This window comes from Poecilia reticulata, chromosome 1, assembly GCF_904066995.2.
Source record: "Poecilia reticulata chromosome 1, P_reticulata-male-v2, whole genome shotgun sequence".
Taxonomy (NCBI): Eukaryota; Metazoa; Chordata; class Actinopteri; order Cyprinodontiformes; family Poeciliidae; genus Poecilia; species Poecilia reticulata.
This window is the reverse complement of record NC_088830.1, coordinates 12,895,981-12,920,183: the sequence shown is the minus strand read 5'-3', so window position 1 is coordinate 12,920,183 and position 24,203 is coordinate 12,895,981. Positions and strand designations below refer to the sequence as shown.

The following is a 24,203-nucleotide window of genomic DNA, read 5'->3' as shown; positions in this document are numbered from 1 at the left end:
GCTCTTTCCAAAACTCCACCCTTTAACAACAATCTATTAACCTTTTAACAATGTTTTTACCAGTTCTGCACTGAGAAGTAGCTTGTACAATGAGCTCAGCTAGCAGTTTCACCAGGTGTTTGCTAGCTGCTGCTAGCTAGTCTGAAGGAGCTGAGTGGGGACAGTACAGGGGAAGTGTGCTCTGTGAGACAGAAGTTTGGAAGCTTGTGTGGTGTATTCCGTCAGTGTCTTCAAGGGGTTGGTGAGGTGATGGTTCAGGAATAAGGCTCTACAGGGTGGACTTTGGTTGAAAAAGGCAAAGATTTTATTACAAACTGCAGCCTAGGTCAATACAACCAAATTACAAGGAAATCGGCCCAAGGTAGTGCTGGAGACAGCGGGGGACCTAGAGTGGGTTGGAGGCACACTGTTATTGGATCCCCAAGTACCACCCCCAGATGATTAACATAACACAGCACTGGACCATTCCTGAACAGTAGTTGGCACTATGTTGCACAAAGATGTTCTAGTTTACCATATCATGGGTTCTCTTAAATAGTGCTGACATTAGGAACTAAACTGATGTTAATTTACCATCATATTATACAATTTAACAGATTTTCTTTTGTTACAGGTCAGATCTTCAGACCTATTAAAAAATACCGGCCAGAAAAGTTGACATGAATGTCCAATAAGGAACTAAATGTGCGCAGGAAAGGTGATTATTTACCACATGAAAAAAAGAAGAGCATAGTTGGAGACAGCAACTTCCGAAGAACCTACATTTATGCCCTCAACATTTCTCTCCAGAGGACATTCAGTTATTTGCAAGAGCAAAACTGACAAAGGCTCTAACAGGTGATCATTACCTTTGCAAGCTAAAAATAAATACCGTGCTGAGACAGACAGAGCTGGAAGCTCTTTGAAATGCTAATGGAGCTATACTGCTGCCAGTACTGAATATGAAACCACCGATCCGACCAACCCTAAACAGCTGTTAGAAGTACTTACAGGATCATGCAGACCGACCAGAGGTATGCATCATTCATTGTTTCATTTATGAAGATGAACCTGGCAACAACAGTGAAACACCAGCTCCTACAGCCAATTCTGTCCTCTTCATCCGTTTGTTTCTCGTCGTTTTTATTACCTCTTGTGATTTCTACATTCCCATGGATTTGAATGTGCTCCGGTTCAAATTAAAAAGGCTTAATGACGTTAGTCATCACTGTTTTGGCTGGACGGAGCTAGTGCAGTTGGACCTATAGACGTCATTTACCCAAAATGCATTGCAGCTTGAACAACGTGGTGACGTTCGTGTGACAATATTTTATTAAAATTTCTAAAATCTAAACAGCCTGCAATATTGTTACAGTATTACTGTTGTTTCTACCATCCATCCATCCATTTTCTTTACACCCTTGTCCCTTATTGGGGTCGGGAGGGTTGCTGGTGCCTATCTCCAGCTAACAAGAGGCGGGGTTCATCCTGGACAGGTTGCCAGTCTGTCGCAGGGCAACACAGAGACACACAGGATAAACAACCATGTTTACATGGATAAACAACTACTTTGCAAGGATAAACAACCAGACAATTTGGAGAGGCCAATTAACCTAACAGTCATGCTTTTTTTTGGACTGCGGGAGGAAACCGGAGTACCCGGAGAAAACCCACGCATGCACAGGGAGAACATGCAAGCTCCATGCATGGGAGTTTGCATGTTGCATGTCCGGGAATTGAACCCAGAACCTTCTTGCTGCAAGGCAACAGCTCTACCAACTGCGCCACTGTGCAGCCCGTGTTGTTTTTATATCTAAAATAAATTTCTCAAATAAATTCTATTATTAAATCGAATCGTTTAAGAAATAAAATAGAAAAATAAACCGCTAGAGAAATACTGAAACCAAAGAGAAAAAACTCTTGACTTTAATGACAACACGCAAATGTTTCGCAACTGGAGACGTGCAGTTTGAGTATTCATAGCTACACATTTTTTCCTTTGGTATGGATTCTCATGTGTGTGTTTAAATTAGATTTTTGGTTAAATCTTTGTCCACAGAGATCACAACAGAAAGGTTTCTGTCCAGTGTGAATTCTCATGTGCGTTTTTAAATGTGATTTTCGGCTAAATTTTTGCCCACAGAGATCACAATAGAAAGGTTTCTGTCCTGTGTGGCTTCTCGTGTGCGTGATTAAATTAGATTTTGCAGCAAAGTTTTGTCCACATATATCACAACAGAAAGGTTTCTGTCCTGTGTGGATTCTCATGTGTATGTTTAAGTTTGATTTTTCACCAAATTTGTGTCCACATAAATCACAGCCAAATGGTTTCTGTCCAGTGTGGTTCCTCATATGTCTGCTTAAATGTGATTTTTGGCTAAATCTTTGTCCACAAAAGTCACAACAAAAAGGTTTCTGTCCAGTGTGGTTTCTCATGTGCCTGATTAAATGTGATTTTTGGCTAAATTTTTGTTCACAAAAATCACAGCAGAAAGGTTTCTGTCCAGTGTGGTTTCTCATGTGTCTGTTTAAAGTTGATTTTTGGTTAAATCTTTGTCCACAGAGATCACAACAGAAAGGTTTCTGCCCTGTGTGGATTCTCTCATGTGTGTTTAAAGTGTATTTTCCAGAAAATGTTTTACCACAGTATTTGCAGCTCAACTTCACTCCTGTCTGAATCTTACTTTTTGAGTCCACATTTTTCTTCTCTGTAAAACATTCATTACCCACGGTGGTTGAAGATCTCATTTCTGAATGTGGCACATCTTTCTGAATGGGGCAACAGTGAACAAATTGTTCAGGAAACTCAGAGGAGCTGCAAGGTTTGTTAATGTTTCCATCTGACTTTGGAGCTCTTCTCTCCTTCCAGTCATTGTCCAAGTTCTCAGTTTTCAGTCCAGAATCTAACTCAGAAGTAGACTGGTTTACCTCATTGTCCTCTTCATCCTTCTCAGCATCTTCAATCTTTAAGGAAATATAACCATCTCCACAGTTTTCTATTTTGATGGATTCTTCTCCCCCACTGAATTCTTTTGGAAAATCTCTGTCTTTAATTTCGTCTTTATAAAGATTCTGTGAGAGCACAATGAACTGTTTGTCATCCTCACTCTTTATCGGAGTAGAAGAGACTGGAAACCTGGCATCAATATCCTTATTGAGCTGCTCTCCCCCCAGACTGATACAAATTTCTTCCTGCTCCTCCTTTATCTGCTGGGGCTTTGGGTCATGCAGCTCAGCAACAGATCTGTGGTCTTCAGGAGTTTCTTCTTTAACCATCAGCATCTGCTTAGAATCTGTAGCGAACATGGAAACACATTATGCATATTAGAAAGTATTTGGACTGCAGCCTGGACTGAACTACTTCAATAAAGATGTATTTAAATGACTTGGCTAAATTTAATTAAATAATTTCTGTATCCTTTATATTGCAGTAAGAATTCTGACTATTTATGGTAACATTTTATCAACCCTTCACAACAACTATATGACGAAACCATTTCTGTTTTCCCATTGAGGCTCTTTTTGTCTCAATAACACCTGTAAAGAATTGTTTTCAGTGACACGAAATACATTTTTACTTGTTTCTATGTGGAAAAAATGTCTTAAAATGGGAAAAATTAGGGAAAAAAGCCAACATTGACTCCAAAATTCTAATCACAGACCCATTGTGAATCTTCCATTTTATCTTGGGGAATCTAGTTTCAAGTCATTTTGTGTGAACATATTGATAGAATTCTGATATATTTTGCGATGATTTGTAGTTTGTTAAATTGAACACACATTGTTTAATTTCTGGTTCAATAAAGTGGTCCTGATTGGACACTCCAATACAAACATCTGCCTTTGTTTGATGCTCCTACCAGTTCATCTAAAATCTGAGCAGATTCTGCTCTCTCATTCATCTACACATAACTACAATACAACAAAAATCTACACATTTTTGTGTTAGTAGATGAACAGTATAATTTCAAGTCAACAAAACAAGATCACGTCTGGATCTGTGGTTTGGTCCTTTTCCCTAATTTAAAACTGGTCTGATGCGTTTAAAAGCCTTTTGGGGCCTGCCTATGCAATGCATGGCAGGAACCTACTGTTTTACACCCAATAAGGCGTTTCTTTAAACGTATATATTCTTCTTCCGTCACCCTGCAGCTCGTATTGCTGCGTGCACCCCCACGAAAGTGGTAATAAAACGTTCAGCTTGATCCTGAGAAGGGAGCTACTATTTTTAGAGGGATTTGGAGTTAAAAGAGCGACAAAATTGCAAAAAACGAGATTTGGTGCCTCATAAAGATAGGATTTTTTTATTTTTATTTTTTCCAAAGAATCTGTCTGAGGGGCCGTTTACACGACAATAATCCAACAAAAACGAAACAAAAATTCCGTTTTTGTTGGATCATTTACATGAAAACGTTCTAATTACAATCTTTGTTTACAGAGTAACGGCACACATCGAAAACATTTAATGCTCTCGACACGCCACTAGTTGGTGCTAGGTTCTTTAAGGAGAAACAGTAGGCGCAAATCGTGACACCACACCTACTAATGGCACTTCCGGTGGAAGGTGTCATTAGGCACCACAAGTGCCATTGTTTTCGGGGCTAGCTGTCAGTGTTGTCACTGACTTCGGCATCTCATACTGGCACTTCCTCTGACACCTGCCATTATGTGCCACAAGTGCCACTGTTTTCGGGGCTAGCTGTCAGTGTTGTTGCTGACTTCGGCATCTCATACTGGCACTTCCTCTGACACCTGCCATTATGTGCCAGAAGTGCCACTGTTTTCGGGGCTAGCTGTCAGTGTTGTTGCTGACTTCGGCATCTCATACTGGCACTTCCTCTGACACCTGCCATTATGTGCCACAAGTACCACTGTTTTCGGGGCTAGCTGTCAGTGTTGTCACTGACTTCGGCTGACTTCGGCATCTCATACTGGCACTTCCTCTGACACCTGCCATTATGTGCCACAAGTGCCACTGTTTTCGGGGCTAACTGTCAGTGTTGTCACTGACTTCGGCTGACTTAGGCATCTCATACTGGCACTTCCTCTGACACCTGCCATTATGTGCCACAAGTGCCACTGTTTTCGTGGCTATCTGTCAGTGTTGTTGCTGACTTCGGCATCTCATACTGGCACTTCCTCTGACACCTGCCATTATGTGCCACAAGTGCCACTGTTTTCGGGGCTAGCTGTCAGTGTTGTCACTGACTTCGGCTGACTTGGGCATCTCATACTGGCACTTCCTCTGACACCTGCCATTATGTGCCACAAGTGCCACTGTTTTCGGGGCTAGCTGTCAGTGTTGTCGCTGACTTCAGCACCTTCCAAAGGTTGCCGCGACCTCATACTGGTACCTCCCACGCCTCCTGGACCGCTCTCGACTATTTTCGCTGATGAGATTTAGGGCGGCCATCTTAGAGCGGTCGACCACTCCACTCAGTGTTAAACGTTTGGCAGGCACAATGACGTATTTGCGCATTTAATCTTTCATAACACTCTGTTTTGTTACTGGAAACCTTATATAAACAGCTACATTTATAAACAATTGTATTTTTAAAGTATTTTTTAAATTGTATTATACATAGATCAGCATATTTAAATATGCTTAGTGGGGAAAACAATAGAATAGGAATAGAATATTCTTTGGTGACAGCTTCTGTGTCAGATTTAATATAAATGACTTTATAATTCAAGAAAACACTAGTGGAATCTAAAATCTGAACTATAAAATGCACTTCAATAGCATTTTCAAGGCAGCAGGACTTTCATTTTCAAGTTAAACCACCTTCAAATTTTTCTTCCTTCAATTAAATTAAGCCAAAAATATTCAAGGTGTTATACGGATAATTAACCAATACAATTACCATTGAAAACAGTGGCACTTGTGGGTCATAATGGCAGGTGTCAGAGGAAGTGCCAGTATGAGATGCCGAAGTATGCCGAAGTCAGCGACAACACTGACAGCTAGCCCCGAAAACAGTGGCACTTGTGGGGCATAATGGCAGGTGTCAGAGGAAGTGCCAGTATGAGATGCCGAAGTATGGCGAAGTCAGCGACAACACCGACAGCTAGCCCCGAAAACAGTGGCACTTGTGGGGCATAATGGCAGGTGTCAGAGGAAGTGCCAGTATGAGATGCCGAAGTCAGCGACAACACTGACAGCTAGCCCCGAAAACAGTGGCACTTGTGGGGCATAATGGCAGGTGTCAGAGGAAGTGCCAGTATGAGATGCCGAAGTCAGCGACAACACTGACAGCTAGCCCCGAAAACAGTGGCACTTGTGGGGCATAATGGCAGGTGTCAGAGGAAGTGCCAGTATGAGATGCCGAAGTATGCCGAAGTCAGCGACAACACTGACAGCTAGCCCCGAAAACAGTGGCACTTGTGGGGCATAATGGCAGGTGTCAGAGGAAGTGCCAGTATGAGATGCCGAAGTATGGCGAAGTCAGCGACAACACCGACAGCTAGCCCCGAAAACAGTGGCACTTGTGGGGCATAATGGCAGGTGTCAGAGGAAGTGCCAGTATGAGATGCCGAAGTATGCCGAAGTCAGCGACAACACTGACAGCTAGCCCCGAAAACAGTGGCACTTGTGGGGCATAATGGCAGGTGTCAGAGGAAGTGCCAGTATGAGATGCCGAAGTATGGCGAAGTCAGCGACAACACCGACAGCTAGCCCCGAAAACAGTGGCACTTGTGGGGCATAATGGCAGGTGTCAGAGGAAGTGCCAGTATGAGATGCCGAAGTATGGCGAAGTCAGCGACAACACCGACAGCTAGCCCCGAAAACAGTGGCACTTGTGGGGCATAATGGCAGGTGTTAAGAAAATATATTTAAAATAAGCTAGTTTTGAAATTTAACACGACTTGATTGAAATAGCCTAACTATAGTTTTAAAATGTATAACTTATTCTGGCCTATTGATCTTTATTTTACCTGTAGTTAAGGCAGATTGTTTGCCAAGATCTCTGATCTGCCCTTTGTCTGTCTGGGAAACAATCAGTAGGAAGTTCCAGCTTTTCACACTGATCTGTGAAAGACATAAACCAGCAGGAGTTTGGAGAAGCTCTCCTTAGACAATGGGAGCAAATGGCTGTAGAGAGAGGGTCAGAGACAGGTCCTGGTTGGATGAGCAAAGATACGCCTTATTTGAATAAATTAAAGAAAGGGAGATAAAACTTTCCACACAGAGTAACAAATCAGATTTGCGCTTGCAATTCTCCAAAGACGTCTTTGCTGTCTGTTTGTCTTTTTCCTTTTCTCAGGTAAATTCATGTGTTGTTTGTGCTCTGAGGTTTCTGATGTTTTGTGATGTGCTTTTCTGGTGATAGCATGCATCTGTCTTGAATAAATGCTGATTATTGTGACGCTGTCATCTCTGTGTGATCTCAGTCCTTGCACACAGCATTTTCTGAATCCGGGCATAGAGAGGATATAACGAGTCAAAAGGTTTTTAAAGTTTTAGAATAATTTTTCCTCTCTTAATAATTGGGGACTCGTCCGGTTCTGAACAGTGCTGTGTGATTGGAGCTGGGACCGCAAGTGAGCGACTTTGAGCTCCGTGTTGGATCACGATACAGGTGCGTCTCCTGATGTGAGTTTGATTTCTCTTTGACGCACTGGTTTGTGGCTTCGACCGGATCTTTGGTTTGATTGCAGAGAAACGATTGTGTAATTTTTCTTCTTATTGGATCTTAGCATATAGGACTTTTATTTTGTACCACTGTGATTGTTGGCCTAACCCCCAGTTGTCGAGGCGCAGCTTCTGGATCAGGCTGGGCCTGTAGCTCTCATGGATTGGTGCGGTTATTGTAGGAACAGGCTTGTATCAGCCTGAGAGTTTGATCCTCTCTTAAGGGACATGTTCTTGGCTGAGTGTTATTCGGATCTGGCACAGGTTGTACTGCTTCGTTGTGTTTGGGGTTGTGGTTCGAAGCGTACGTTAAATTGAAGGGTCAGTCCACCTCGAGTTCTGCACTCGACTCGGAAAAGACTGGAACTAAATTCGGTGTGAAATCCACCTGTGACGAGTAGCGTTACGAAAGGACAGGGAGTGAGGCCCACATATTTTTTTTATTTTCTGACACCGGTGTCCGTAGGGATTTCTTTCGTCTGAATGAGTTTGCAGTTTTTGTATCATTGTGCGTCATGTCGGCCGTTCTGTGTGTTGGCGCCTCCGTGTTTCTTTGTGTGCGCAGCTGCTTTTGTGTGTCCCATCTTGGTCATGCTTTTTGAAGCTGCTGTTTCTTTGCTACCGTGCGCTGCGTAAGTTTCATGTTCTGTGTGCCGTTCTGCGCCGCTGTGTGTGATAACATTTTGTTTTCTTTCTCTATGTATATTTTTTCTTTTTCACTTCGCAGGAAGATAACAGGGGGCGAGTACCTCTTCTAATCATCTATAACCTTAATTGTGTTTCTTTCCTGCTTTTCCTACAGATAAATCAGGAAATGTTGACTAATGCATACATTTTTCTATTAGGCGATTCTCCGCACACGATGATGCATTTTGTGTGGACGTATGTTAATTTGATTTCAGATAATTATGTTTCTTTCAGGTATGATGTTATAAAAATTGTGTTTAAAACTTTGAACAGGATGGATTTTGGTTTCGAATCTGGGGAAATATGTGTTTGGAAGATGGAATCAGTACAAATTGGGAAGTTCTAACTTTATGTTTAACAGATATCTTTATTTCACATGTTGGAGTGTGACGAACGAATTACAGGTGAACATGAGACTCTTTCAGTTGCTGTGGGACATTTGACAACTTAATATGTTTGCCCACTGTTTCTGGGGTTACATTCTGCATTTTCTGACAATAAGGTGTGAAAGAGTCTGCTTGCGTGTGATTGAGAGTGAATGGAGGTCAGGAGCCTTTCATGGGTTTTTACAAGCGCTGTGTAAATATGACGTCATTTGAGTGAGTAGCTGTGATATTTTTTCTTATTTTAGAAAAATAAGATCTGGCATAGGTTGTACTGAAATTAACTTTCACTACTACTTTACGGACAGTTTTAAGTTGATAATGATTACATATTTTGGTATCACAATCTGAATTTAGGTGGAATCCTCTGCTTGTACAGTAGAATTAATACAATGCAATAGGAGCAACAAAACTTGAGCTTTGGCTTAAACCTGAAAATTTAGTGATTGACAGACTGTCTCATCTACTATGGTGTTTTATTACTAACACACTCATGTATTGACTGAATTAACTGTTGTTTTAGGTGACACATTGGTAACTAATTGGACGTGTTGAAATTTTAGTATTATGGGGACAATTCCTCAAATTTGGTTTTCCACCTATAAATTATTTTTCTTTTTGAAATAAGGAAAACACAAGGGTGTTTATAAAGATAAGATCTTACTGATAGAACTTTGAAATTTGAAACATTTCAGTCTATTTTGAACATTAGACGGATAATTGGAGAAATGGTGGAACTTCTCACAATGGTTTGGTTTTTCTGCAAATTATAAAACGGTAACATAGATTCATAATTGTTTTCAAAATTATGGTTTTATTATATCAACAGGGGAGAAGGGAAAATAGACCCTAAATTAAATTGATCAATTTATAGATAATGGCTAATTGTGAATTAGTTGATCAATAATTTTGACTTTTTCACTTGACAACAGTGAATTATGAGTTTACTTGGGTAAAGAGCTTTTATATTGCCTTCCTGTTTGACACAATATGGTGTCTCTGACGTAGAAGCTTCTTACTAAATTAAAATTGATAATCTAAAATTGAACAGGTTCAAACAACATCCATTTCATGTTTATTTCTTTGATATTGTTGATGGATTTCTGCATCACTGCTGATTCTTTAATTGTGCTGTTACAGTTGGGTGTAAATTGTTAATTTTGAGGAAAACTTTGGTTAAAACTGCTACGACATTCAAATAACATGTGAATGCCTTCTGACATTTAAAATAACATAGAAGTTGCTTTGAAAAATCTCAGTATAACAGTAATAATTTTATTCAAATCTAAATGTTGCACTTTGTCTTGAAGCGTAGGACAATAAGGATGTTTTGGTATTAGATATTACATTCATAAAATACTTTAATTCTGGCACATCTGATGGTGTATCATTTAACACATTTCCATTTGATTTTTTGAAGTTCAGGATTTGAAGCAGTTGGCCGTTTCTGCTATGACATCAACAACAAATCCAAAAGCCACACGGGAAGATGCATCACAAGATAAAATTACATTTTATTTATAGTAGTTAAAGTAAGCGAAATGTTGCATACATTTTTGTGGATTTTTTAAATTACTTTGTATTATTTTTTCTCTGCCAGAGCTCCTGCCTGTGACTGATGGCAATCTTGGGGGGCTGGGTCTTTTGAAACTCAGACATCATGGGAGGACGTGACTATCAGGGATCTTTCTGAGTTCCACATCAGGCCACTGCTAAAACAATGCCCATCTTCTGTTGGACTGCTCTATGAAAGCCAAAAGCCGTCGAACAATTAAGGTCAGTGAAGAAAGAACTGTTTTCCTGTAGTCATCTCAAGGCAAAGCGTTGCTTCCAAGGCCTGGCAACAGATGTCTGCGTTCGGTGTTATCTTTCACACCTGGCTGGAACCAAAAGGGACTCAGGCAACAGCTGTGAGGGTCTTCTACGGCCAGGAATCAGCAGGGAGTCGTGTTCCACAAAAGACAATCTCGTCTGTCCGAAGCCAGACGGGGGTTGGAGTCAATGACTGATCTGCTGTGTTGCTACATCCTGCTCTGTCGACACGAAAGGCTGACCTAGGTTCATCTAACAGACTGCATTCAATGTCCAGATGTGTCTGTACTCCAGAACTGACTGCTACTCTGGATATCTTATGGCAGATAAAGGACTGGGGCATGCTCTAAGCAGTGGTTCTGTTGTGTGTTCGCACGATTGATCCCGGATTTCTCACTTCTGATCATGTGACCCAAGTACCAGATGCCCGCTTCTGAAGTTTCCGTCAGTCTGCAGGTTGGAGACAAGAGGGATGCCAACAAAACTTGGTCGTGGTAAATTGGTTCTTTTTGAATTTTTGTATCGTGTGATGCCATTTTTTATTTTTTTTCTCCTTAATTTATGTATAGCACCCACGGTCTCCTGTCTTCACGTCCTGAATCCCTGTGGTTTGACGCTACAGTGTTAACGACGCCTCATCTCCTGGTGTCAGACCTTTTTACGATTCATTCTGTCTCTCCCCAATATCCTGATGTGTTTTTCCCGTTGCAGTCTGATAAGAATGGGAAAGGAAATAGCCGTTATACTTTTATGTTTTTTTCTTAAAGTAATATCTGGATTCCATACGCTTCAATTACAAAGGTAGATGATTTCAATTTTATTTGGTTCCTATAACAGTGACTATCATTCAGTAAAAACTAGAGTTTAACTAAATTTGAAATTTTAATTTAGAATGCTAAAGTGGACTGAGGGGTGTCTGTTGGACGTACTGAGCTAAAGACCAAGTTCTGTCTTACTTTCTTAAATTATACACCAAATTTAAATTTTTTTGATTAATTAACTCCTGCTGGTTTATGTGAAAGACATAAACCAGCAGGAGTTTGGAGAAGCTCTCCTTAGACAATGGGAGCAAATGGCTGTTATGGCATCTGGGACACCATGTTTGAATTGCATCCAGCTGTGTTACATAATGCTGAAGTTAACAGTGATAGCAGATTCCACCTACTTAACTTGTATAGGACTCTTATAATATTCTATGACAGAACATTTGTTCTGTTATAGAATAAAGAGGGAAATATTAAATAAAATTTATAAATCGAATACACTAAACTTACTAATATTACCTGTCAAATAGTTTATATAAAACAGTGTTTCCTAAAACAGGGAAAGTGATTGTTACATTATTGCATCTCTCTTCATATGGTTTAAAATAAGTTGTTTAACCAATCCAGGAATGTCTGAAACTAAAAATTTACATCATTTAATAAATTTAGTTGTATTAATCTTCTCCCCAAAAAAATTGAAAATATATTGATAACTGATAAACAATATAAAAGGGTAATTTACTATTCAAATATTTCATGAATAGGTTTTCAAAAGAATAAATGGAACAAAGGTAAAAATGGGTGAAATTTTGGGATTTAAAACTGATTAGAATAACATAAGTCATTTTTGATATTTAGTGACGTGGTTAACTTTATTTTTGTAAAACAGGCTGATCATTATTTAAGGTTTTAAAAAGACAAAAAATATTATTCAAATTGGTCTAAATTGGAAATTTAAATTTGACAATTATGGAACTGCTTCTAAAATATAGTTAAGTTTTGGGTTAAAAACGATGGGAAACATTAATTCCTCATGTAGGCCTTATATAAAAAGATGGTCAAAATATTGACAAAATACAGCTTTAAAGGAGCAGCTTTTTAAAATGCTAAATTTACTGAGTTATAATATACAAGGAAAATTACAGGAGAGTTAATATAAGGAATGGAATTATAATCTGAATGAAGTTATAAAAAATAAAACTAAAAGTTACTACAAAATCTCTCCCTTACTGATAATAAAATAAACTATTAAAATAAGATTTGATAAGAACAATATATGACTTAAAACAATAAAGAATGATTAGAATATTAATTAACAAATCAGTACAAATAAAACATTAATTCAAATCGGAAGGAATGACTTATTTTATTTTAAATACATTAAGGAGCTCTAGATAGGGTGATGGACTCTGCTCCAGTACTTCGACCAGCTGATGACCCCATTGAACATCAAAAGGACCACAACTTGGTGAAAAACTGGGGATCTTCAGCCCTGGCTGGAGGACGACCTCACACCCAGATGCTCATCAGGAATTCTGTCATCAAAACTGGAGAAAAGGAAATGACCCCTTTGTTAAACTCACCAAAATGGGGAGCATCGGTTACTCAGGTGATGAGCCTGAGTTCAAAACTGAGGAAAATGAGCTACTGGAGACCAGAGGATTATATTTGTTGTTTCTCCTGTTACAAAATTATCATCTTTCACCTATGACGTAACAACGAATTCATTTTTACTTCAAGAAGCATCAAGGAACACAGAGACACAAAATGAAGATATGTTTGAAAAAAGAATGTGTACAAAACTAATCAAGGTTTATTCATAGATTGTAAGTCTTTTATATGCAGTATATTGTGTGTCTAACTTGCTCATTCATTTCATGGATAATCTTGGACAAATATTTGTGTATCGTCCTATTTACATCAGGAATACTGGATTGACTTTTCTAAAAAAATCATAACATTAAGATTTATGGTAAAGTTTCTGTTAAACATTGATAAATTTGTGCATTTTAAATCATCTTTCTATTAAGACATGACTCTGGGTTAGACAATTTTGAACATTTATTTTAGGATTTGAATTTTTATATGATTTTTCTGTCTGACTTGGTTTGATTTTATGTGCAATGAATATTCCAACATTTTAACAACAAATGTTATGTAGAAGGTTGCCTACTAAAAACCGGGTGGAATTTTTCAGCTATAAGATGGTGTTTCTGAATTTGGGCTTATACGTTTTCATACTATATTTTAAATTAATATTTTAGAGTGTAATCTCTTTGAAGAGATTAAAAGAGGGTTTGTTAAGAAAATATATTTAAAATAAGCTAGTTTTGAAATTTAACACGACTTGATTGAAATAGCCTAACTATAGTTTTAAAATGTATAACTTATTCTGGCCTATTGATCTTTATTTTACCTGTAGTTAAGGCAGATTGTTTGCCAAGATCTCTGATCTGCCCTTTGTCTGTCTGGGAAACAATCAGTAGGAAGTTCCAGCTTTTCACACTGATCTGTGAAAGACATAAACCAGCAGGAGTTTGGAGAAGCTCTCCTTAGACAATGGGAGCAAATGGCTGTAGAGAGAGGGTCAGAGACAGGTCCTGGTTGGATGAGCAAAGATACGCCTTATTTGAATAAATTAAAGAAAGGGAGATAAAACTTTCCACACAGAGTAACAAATCAGATTTGCGCTTGCAATTCTCCAAAGACGTCTTTGCTGTCTGTTTGTCTTTTTCCTTTTCTCAGGTAAATTCATGTGTTGTTTGTGCTCTGAGGTTTCTGATGTTTTGTGATGTGCTTTTCTGGTGATAGCATGCATCTGTCTTGAATAAATGCTGATTATTGTGACGCTGTCATCTCTGTGTGATCTCAGTCCTTGCACACAGCATTTTCTGAATCCGGGCATAGAGAGGATATAACGAGTCAAAAGGTTTTTAAAGTTTTAGAATAATTTTTCCTCTCTTAATACAGGTGTCAGAGGAAGTGCCAGTATGAGATGCCGAAGTATGCCGAAGTCAGCGACAACACTGACAGCTAGCCCCGAAAACAGTGGCACTTGTGGGGCATAATGGCAGGTGTCAGAGGAAGTGCCAGTATGAGATGCCGAAGTATGGCGAAGTCAGCGACAACACCGACAGCTAGCCCCGAAAACAGTGGCACTTGTGGGGCATAATGGCAGGTGTCAGAGGAAGTGCCAGTATGAGATGCCGAAGTATGTCGAAGTCAGCGACAACACTGACAGCTAGCCCCCGAAAACAGTGACACTTGTGGCGCCTAATGACACCTGCCACCGGAAGTGCCATTAGTAGGTGCGGTGTCACAATTTGAGCTCGGCCCTCCTGTCTTTAAGTGCACATGTGTTTAAAAAAAAAGTTCTACTTGAAGGCACGTGGATTCACGTTTCCCCATCAGGTACCGTTCTTCCATAGATTGGGAGAAAACATGCATTGTGTGCGATAAAGTGAAGGTTGAAAACCACCAAAGTGAAGTGAAGAAACTTGAGTTTACAATCTCCCGAAAGACTGACGAAATCAGCATGAAGAATAAAGAGATTTTGAGAGAAAATGACAAGTACAGACGTCTTGAGGGCAAGGTAAAAGCTCTGGAAAAGCAATTGAAAGAGGCAGAGAAGGAAAATAAAAGTGTTGAGAAAAAACTTCCAAAAAATCCAATGGAGGAAGCCACTAAGCAACCGTCTAAAGCAACGATAAATTCATCTACAGGTGTATTAGCTGTGCAAAAACACCAAAAGAGGACATTAACAGATCTGAAGAAAAAACAACACAAGGTGAGTAAAGTCAACGTAGTCCCTCCAGTGTGTCCTGGGTCTTCCCCTTGGCCGTCTCCTGGTGGGACATGCCTGAAACACCTCACCAGGGAGGCGTCCAGGAGGCACCCTAACCAGATTTTTCAGCTCAAGAACATGGCCTTAGATTTGGAGGCACTGATCCTCATCCCGGCCACTTCAAACTCAGCTGCGAATCGCTCCAGTGAGATCTGTAGATCATGACTTGATGAAGGCAGTAGGACCACATCTTCTGCAAAAAGCAGAGATGCGATCTTAAGGCCACCAAATCGGATCCCCTCAACACCTTGGCTGTGCCTAAAAATTCTGTCAATAAAAATATTGACAGAATATTACTGTCAATAATCAGTAATGCATATTGACAGATGCATTACTGATTGAGCAGAACCCACTGCAGGAGGATTTGGAAAAAGCTCATGAACAAATTGAGCTTTTAAATAAGAAAATTAATTCAATCACCAAAGAGCTAAACTGCTCCCTCAAGAAAAACCTGGAAAGTCAGAAAATACCAAAGTTAAAACACGAGGTAGAGAACCGGAGTTCCCACAGGACTCAGTTGTCTGAGGTAAAAGACAACAAAAATAAAGTCAAAGAGCTTCAGACCTCTTTAAAAAACCGCAAGAGGGACTCAAAACTACTGATTGAGAAGACTGAGGCAGAAAAAAGGCAAATTATGTCTGAAATCAAAGCATATAAAGTGAAGGTTGAAAACCACCAAAGTGAAGTGAAGAAACTTGAGTTTACAATCTCCCGAAAGACTGACGAAATCAGCATGAAGAATAAAGAGATTTTGAGAGAAAATGACAAGTACAGACGTCTTGAGGGCAAGGTAAAAACTCTGGAAAAGCAATTGAAAGAGGCAGAGAAGGAAAATAAAAGTGTTGAGAAAAAACTTCTAAAAAATCCAATGGAGGAAGCCACTAAGCAACCGTTTAAAGCAAGAATAAATTCATCTACAGGTGTATTAGCTGTGCAAAAACACCAAAAGAGGACATTAACACATCTGAAGAAAAAACAACACAATGTGAGTAAAGTCAAGAAGTATAAAGGTGAGACCTCCAAGACGAGACGACAGAGAGCGGCTGCAGCTGCTGCTGCAAAGAAAAGTTCACCTCACACAGAATATCATATTTTAAACCTGGAGACAGAAAATACATACCTAAAAAATCAATTAGACTTACTACTTGAATACAGGCCGAGGTATCTAGATGACATTATAAAAGCCAATGACCAAGTGCGTAAGGTGACAGATTTGTATATGAATGAGAGGATGCAACATGAGAATTTGAAGAAATTAATAAAAAGCAAGGAGACTCAGGGTGAAGATGATATTGCTTTGGAAGGACCAAAAGATGAAACACAAACCAACGATCAAAAAGTCACAGTTCTACCACTGATCCAGAAAAAAACCTTCCAGCCACCCAGACCACCATCGACAAGTAATCAAAGAATTCTGCTTCAGCGTGAAGGCAAGTTGGAGCCAGTGTTTCAAGACAACCTCAGAACACCTCACAACACAAACCAGCTGAAGCCAACACCGCCTAGCAAAAGTAAGCCTGAAATGTGGCCTTTTACATCGGCAGGCAGGAGGGTTTTTTCCACAGAAGCTCAGCAGAGAAACATTAGCGAGCAACCTGGCAGGAGGGCCTCAGTAGAGCACAGTAAATTTCCCTCAATGGCAATTAAGCGCAGCAATTCAATATGAGGTGCGTTTGTGATCATGGAGCTGGGCTTTAACCCATGGAGCTTTAGGTTGCAGTATCAAAAGGATGGCAGCTGAAGGTGGGGGACCTTGGTGATCTGATCCTGAGCTTCCTGTACGACCAGTATCAGAGTCTGATCCTCATTCCTGGCAGCAACTCGGGCTCGTTTCCAGTGAGAGTTGGACTCCGCCAAGGCTGCTCTTTGCCACTAATTCTATTCAATATTTTTATTGACAGAATTTTTAGGCACAGCCAAGGTGTTGAGGGGATCCGATTTGGTGGCCTTAAGATCGCATCTCTGCTTTTTGCAGAAGATATGGTTCTACTGCCTTCATCAAGTCATGATCTACAGCTCTCACTGGAGCGATTCGCAGCCGAGTGCGAAGTGGCCGGGATGAGGATCAGTGCCTCCAAATCTAAGGCCAGGTTATTGAGCCGGAAAATCTGGTTAGGGTGCCTCCTGGATGCCTCCCTGGCGAGGTGTTTCAGGCATGTCCCACCGGGAGACGGCCAAGGGTTCAGTTTGGCCATAACCATAATGTTAATCTAATCAACTTTAGATTAACTCATTAATTAATTATTTGTATCCCTACCTGTACTGAACATTGTGTTCCTTTCTACGATACACTTTTTAAATGGGATGCATAGGTTTTCTCCGGGTGCTCCGGTTTTTCCTACCTTTCGGGGAAAAAAGTGACTAGGCTAATTGGTGTCTTTTAAATTTACCTTTGTCTCTTGCTTGCTAACTGTTGGAGACACTTTTTAAATAGACACAGTCTTTGGTAACACTTTATTTGACGGGGTGTGAATAAGACTGACATGAACGAGTCTTTATGAATGTCTATGACTTCGGTAAATGACACTTTTAATGTAAAGTTGCACTAAAAGTTGCATTGAAAGTCCATTAAAAGTGCCAACTTTGCATTAAATTGTCATTATTTACTAAATGACGCTTCATGACAAGCTAAGGTTATGAAGCTTGTCATAACCTTAGCTTGTTATGACAAGCTTCATAACAAGCTTGTCATGAAGCTTGTTATGCTTCATGATAAGCATAACAAGCTTGTCATAACATAACAAGCTCATGATGAGCTTGTTATAACAAACTTGTCATGAGCTTGTTATAACAAGCTTGTCATGACAAGCTCATAACAAGCTTGTTATAACAAGCTTGTCATGAGCTCATGACAATGCAATGCATTCCTTGTTATGCATGACAAGGAATTGCAATGCATTCCTTGTCATGCAATTCCTATTGCAATGCATAGGAATTGCAATAGGAAGCAATTCCTATGGGATTGCAATAGGAAGCATTGCATTGCTATGGTGAGTAGCACTTCAAAAGAGCAGAAGAATTCTTATGTTCTTTGAACAATAACAATATTTGTTGTTAATCAGTTGCTAAGAGATGAACACATTTTCTGGTGGCAAAGTGCAACAAAGTAAACATCTAACTTTTACTTTTGCAAAATTTACCAACTAAATTTCTTGTGTCTAAACTAGAGATGTGCCGATCGATCGGCCACCGATCATAATCGGACGATTTCCGTGAAAAAGTGTATTATCGGTGATCGACGATCACGGTCTCTTGTTGCCGATCACACAAACCGATCAACTGCTTTTCATTTCTCTGCCTGCCTGTGCAGCTGGTCTCCTCTTTCCTTCACACTGCGCAAGCGCGCAGCAACAAATCCTAAGCGATGTGGAACTATAACGCACTGAGTGAATGGGGAAGTTTGCGTGTTGCGGCGGAAAATTGAAGCAAGTGGGGTGAAGCACGTCAAAATGCATCTACACGACGAATCTAATATGGCATAAGAACAATGCCATACTTGACGGAGTTTGGCTACATTGAGTCTCACTGCAGTAAACGATCAGATAGCAGGTAAAGCAGCGCACAGCTACAAACACTCACCCGGATTAGCACGACAGTCAGAAAGCTAAACAAATAACCCGCAAAATAATTTAAGTCATCGAGCTGCGGTGCAAGACGCTGGTTCTGCTCTCGCTGTTGAACCGCTGTTACGCGCTACAGGTAGTAATATTTACCGCCGCCTCGCGGCGAGCGCGGCCCCTCCGCGGCGGCGGGGGGTTTGGGGGCGGGGGTGACGGGGCGGCTGCTCCCCCAGCCGCGGCACGCGCCCAGCCCCGCTTCGCACCCCAGCCCGACCGACCCAGCCCTTCGAGCCAATCTTTATCCCTGAGCACCGCTTCTGCTCCACCTGGTAGTGACTCTCACACCCCTGCTTAAAGCTACAGCATCTAACCTAAAAAAAATACATTTTACATGCGTATTAAAACTTTCGTTGTCCTAACATGAGACAGATAATCTCTGAAAAAATAATTGATCTCCTCCCTGCTCTGCATAATTACTCCGCTCAGTCAGAAACAGCCAAACAGAACTAGCAGTAATCAGCTAGCCGCCATGCTATCAGGAAGTTTTCATTCATTAACTCTGGATTGTTTATTGTAATGGAACCTGTATTTGCCTTTGAATGTTAAGTTTTATACTTGAATCTTTTGGCAATGTTGAGAGGTTTCATTTTGACCTTTTGCATTATTTAGCCTCTTCAGAGCCTTCATACGTTTTCAGTCATCTGTTAAAGATAGTATTACCGATAGCAGTACAATTTGCACAATGCCCGTTTTGTTTTTTTTTCTTGGAAAAAGCCATTTTGAAGCTTTTATGTAAATTAAGGTGAGTTCATGGTTCCGTTTTCCACATAATGTAACCGTAGTGCTTATGATTAAAAAAATTATAATTATGTGATCGGTATCAGTGATCAGCCCTCCTGGGTGACCGGTATCGGCAGGAAAAAAACCTGATCAGCACATCCTCTAGTCTAAACAGAGTATTTCAAAAGAGTTTATGTTTTATAAACAGTAATTAATTTGGTGTTGAGATGAGCACTCTTTTCTGGTGACGAACTGCTGCGTAGTATAAATCTGACTTTTGCTTTTGTATTGAATGTCTGGTGGTAAATATATTATAAAACAATGACAAAAAATGAAAAACTTTCACTTTACAGAAAAACATAACTGCACAATTCTTGTTGAGTAGTACTTATTGTAAGTTAAGTAGTATTTCAAAAGAGCAGAAGAAATCTTATGTTTTTTGAGCAACAATTAGCATTTTGGCTAATTTTAGCTTATACAATTATTTTAAGATATTGAATGTATATCAATATACATTCAATATATGTATATTAATATACATATATTGATATACAATATATATTGTATATCAATATACAATTGATATACAATATATATTGATATACATTGCATATCAATGTATACCAATATACATTGATATGTATACAAAGTTGAGTTTGGATGAAAACTCAACTTCGCTGAGTTTTCATCCAAACTCAACGAAGCACGTTGCTCTTCCTCATATTGTTACGCAATATGCTTGTGACTCTCCACATGCTATTGAGTACATTGTAGTTTACTTTAGCATTGATGCTAATTTTTAGTATCAGAACGCTGGGTTCAAACGACGGGCACACTTTGGCAGGCCCCGATTAAATTTCTTCAAAAATTTTCTAGTTTTCATATAAATACCACCAATAATTTTTTTGTGTGTGTGCAGCAACAAACACAAAAATACTGAAAAAATATCCGAAAGATTTTAAACCCCGCGGTGTCTCAGAGCACACTTTTATCGGCAAAAGTCTGATTTATACTACGGAGCAGTTCGCCACCAGAAAAAAGCGCTCATCTCAACACCAAATTAATTATTGTTTATACAACATAAATTCTTTTGAAATACTCTGTTTAGACACAAGAAATTTAATTGGTAAATTTTGCAAAAGTAAAAGTCAGATGTTTACTTTTTGGCACTTTTTGGGTTGCCACCTTTCAGAAACTAAAATAAGGGACCAGTCCATTTAAATGTACACGGCGGCAGCGTGTCGGTTGGTCTGTTACCCAGAAAGCAGTTGGGCACAGTAGAGCTTCGGAGAGTGACGTCACTGCTGTAGACGGAGGGACATCAGCGCCATCTTTGGGGTCCTCTCTGTTAAACTTAACCGACAAAAACAAGTCTCGCAATTTTTTTTAATCCAAGTTACTTAAAAATAATTTAGCTATGGTACAAACTTGCTGCGTTATTGTCTGTAATGTCCGATCACACGACTGAAACGGTAAAAAGATGGAAAACGGACTTTCGTTACACTATTTTCCTGCTTGGAAACAACGCGAGGAGGCTAAGCTATTGGAGCTAACGAAAAGAAAACAAATGTCCTGGGTGTCAGCGGTTGAGGCGACCTGATATTACGTTCTCCAACATCCCCAGATATCTACAAGTTTGCTCCAAACATTTCCATTCTGGTGAGTGTCTAAATTTGCTTTGTTGGTGTTGCGTCATATTTTTTTGGCTATGATTTTGTTTATGTAGCATGGTCCGAGTTTTGTCAGTGGACATGTAAAATGTAAATAATGAAAACACAGTAGTGGAGGCAATAGAAGAACAGCAAGTTGGAGAGGCTGAGGAAGAAATCCCACGAGAGAAGATCAGCAAGGCTGCAGACTCTGAACATGAACCATTTGTGTTGAAATACAGTTGGAAGTGGCTGTTTTCTCTCATTTAATAATTTCATGTATTAAACATTCATGAATTGTTTGATTCAAGCACTTCAAGTTGCATGTAAACAGGTGAAGAAATGAATCACATTTTAAGTAAAAAATTGATATTTAAAATATTTCAGGTAATAATCATGAAAGATTATATTTTTAAATAAATATTTTATGTGATTAAAGTAAACAATTATAATCAGACATCTGTCAGGACACTGGGTTTTTGGGTTTGTTTTGCTTTTCATTTTATTTAGCTTCATGTTTTAATTCACTTTAGTTTAGCCCTTCATGGTCCTTTTGATATTATTAGAGGTATTTAGTGTAGTTATTAGAATTATATTATTGCTTTTCCTTGTTTGTCTGAGTCCATGTCAAGCCTTCTTTAATGACTATAGTTTAATTCTATTTTATCCTTCCAGTTATTTCTTATATCAGCCTCCCTGCAGGGTTTCTGGTAATGTTTATTTCTTAATTTGATCACCATAGGTTCAGTTATTCTTCCATGTCTGAGACTGTATCTTTCTTTAGTCATTCTTTGTTTAGATATTTCTAAACAAAGAAATATCTTTGTTTAGATTGTCTAGTTTCTCTTGCTCTGTGTTCCTTAGTTCTTATTGTTGTTAGATCAGCCTAGTTTCTATTTAGGTTCGGTTATGGTTTCCCTCATAACTTTCTCTCCTAGTTCATCAGGTTTTCTTTACTCTTAGTGTCTTTTGTATTAGAAGTATTTTTCAGTTCCCCGTTTGTGTTCCCAGCAGATCTCCTTGGTTTCCCTGTGCCACCTTCCCCCCCTTCCCTCAGCAGCTCCTGTGCTAAATTACTCACACCTGCTATCACTCTTCTCATTTAGGCTAATTTCCCACAACTTAAGCTCCTCTTTTTCAGTCACAACTCACCAGTCCAGCTTGTTATCCTGCTCACCACCTTGCCAGTCGTTACGTTTGTTATCCCTCATGTCTCCTGTTTCATTGTGTTTTGGATTTCCTTGTTTTCCCTGGATTTTGGATTTAGTTAGTTTGTTTAGTTCATTAAAAATAACATCTTCATAAAGTACATCCACTGCCTGCTGCGTTTGTGTCCACCGCCACATCATGACACAAACCAGATTAAAGAGCCCATCTTTAAACATGTAACGTGTAATTAAATAATAAAGGTGACAAATTTTATGAAATGGATCACACTTTAATAAATATTTCTTGCATTTAACATATTTCAGGTAAGTGAACATGTAATGAAATAAATCCTGTCCTAGAATTTTATGTAATTAAACATTACAGGTAACAAGTGATGATCATCTGAGGTAATACATTTTATGAACATTTTTCAAAAATACTTTTTTAAATATAATTTTTTAGTTACATTTTTTTTTAAAAAGGGTCAAAATGGAATAAAAATATGCCTAATCTATATAGTTTAGTAGAATAATTTCACACTGTTTTGAGTTAATAGCTGGCATGACCTAGAAACTATTGGAAGGAAAATACTAAATTTTGACTACAGAAATTGCTAAAATATATATATAAAAGGTGTTAAAATGTAATAAAAGATGAGTGTGCCTCATCTATACAGTCTAGTAGAACAATTTCACAGATTTTGAGGTAATGGGGGACACGATTTGGAAGCTATTGAAGAAAACATTTAATATTTAAATTATTGAATATGGCTTAAAATTTGAATAAAGGATAGTGCGCCTCATGTAATAGCATTAATACCACAAGGCATTTATTTACAGGACTGTTTGGTTCGGAAAATTGACGGTCCCTATGTGAAACTCTGAGCGCTTGAGGAGGGAGCGGTAAAGAACAGCTGGCCGAAATTAGCGTTCATAAATCGGATCAACCTTGAGCTGAACGCCCCTTACTCCGCGGAGCGCCGGATATCCATTATCCAACTTGAAAACAACTTCACTGTGGTCGGTAACACAATGAAAACACCGGTGTTCTGACTTGTTTGTTTTGGTCTGTGGACTCCAAAGATGGCGCCGAGAGACACAAACGTCATACGCAGTGACGTCAGCTCCAAAGCTCTATATCGCAACATCAACACCGTGAGTCAAACAGTAACTCGGTCACCACTTTTTTATTATTACACATTCACATTTGTAGAATACGGAACAAATCACATTTAACAGAAAATTACGGGACGGGCGGCAACCCAAGGCACTTTGCTACCAGAAAACGTGTTCATCTCTTAGCAACTGATTAACAACAAATATTGTTATTGTTAAAAAAAACAAGATTTCTTCTGCTCTCTTGAAGTGCTACTTACCATAACAATGCTAATCCATGGCGGACGTCGCTCGTTTAAAATGTCCACTGGCTAAATTTGAGTTTTAGGTAACTGATCTATTAGTTGTCTTAAAATGTTCCTCAACTGCAACTGTCATGAAAACATACAAACCTAATCCGTTTAGCAGAACCTTCTGGTTGAAAACAGCCTCCATGATCTGTCGCAGGTTATTTTCTTTGTCCCTTTTAAGCTTCTTCAGAAATGTCTCCGACAGCAGGTCTCTACCACCATTTGAGCTGCTGCCTCCCCGTCTTTGTTGTTGCCTCCTCCTATGATGCTCTTTTAGCAATTACTGAGCAGATACAGTTCAGTTTCCATCCAAACTCAACGAAGCACGTTGCTCTTCCTCAAATTCACTGTGTTCTTCTTCCTTAGTTTTTAAAAGGATCTTGCACCCATCAATGTTGCACTACTGCCATCTATTGGATGTTACTACTTACTACATTTCCTCAAATTCTCCAGTATTTAAAAAAAGAAACGAAAAATCTTTCCGTTCATTACAATTTATCGGAACAATATGGAGCTCCTTGCAACAATCATATTTTCAAATTTCAAATCTTTATTAAA

General features: G+C 39.2%; 1 protein-coding gene across 1 annotated transcript; it reads right to left on the bottom strand.

Moving 5' to 3' along the window:
• Positions 1–281: 281 nt before the first annotated feature.
• LOC103465109 (uncharacterized) lies at positions 282–24,024 on the bottom strand. The gene is made up of 2 exons (XM_008409682.3): positions 23,748–24,024; positions 282–3,272 (listed from the first exon to the last, which is right to left on the bottom strand). Exons 1-2 carry the CDS (start codon positions 23,788–23,790, stop codon positions 1,963–1,965), a joined length of 1,353 nt encoding a protein of 450 aa, XP_008407904.1. The 5' UTR covers positions 23,791–24,024; the 3' UTR covers positions 282–1,962.
• Positions 24,025–24,203: the final 179 nt, after the last annotated feature.

Excerpts from the sequence above, each read along its gene's own strand:
- LOC103465109 (XM_008409682.3), bottom strand. The coding sequence starts at position 23,790 with ATGGAGGCTGTTTTCAACCAGAAGGTTCTGCTAAACGGATTAG. Across the intron at positions 3,273-23,747 it reads GGTTCTGCTAAACGGATTAG|ATTCTAAGCAGATGCTGATG; the intron begins GTTTGTATGTTT and ends TGTTCGCTACAG.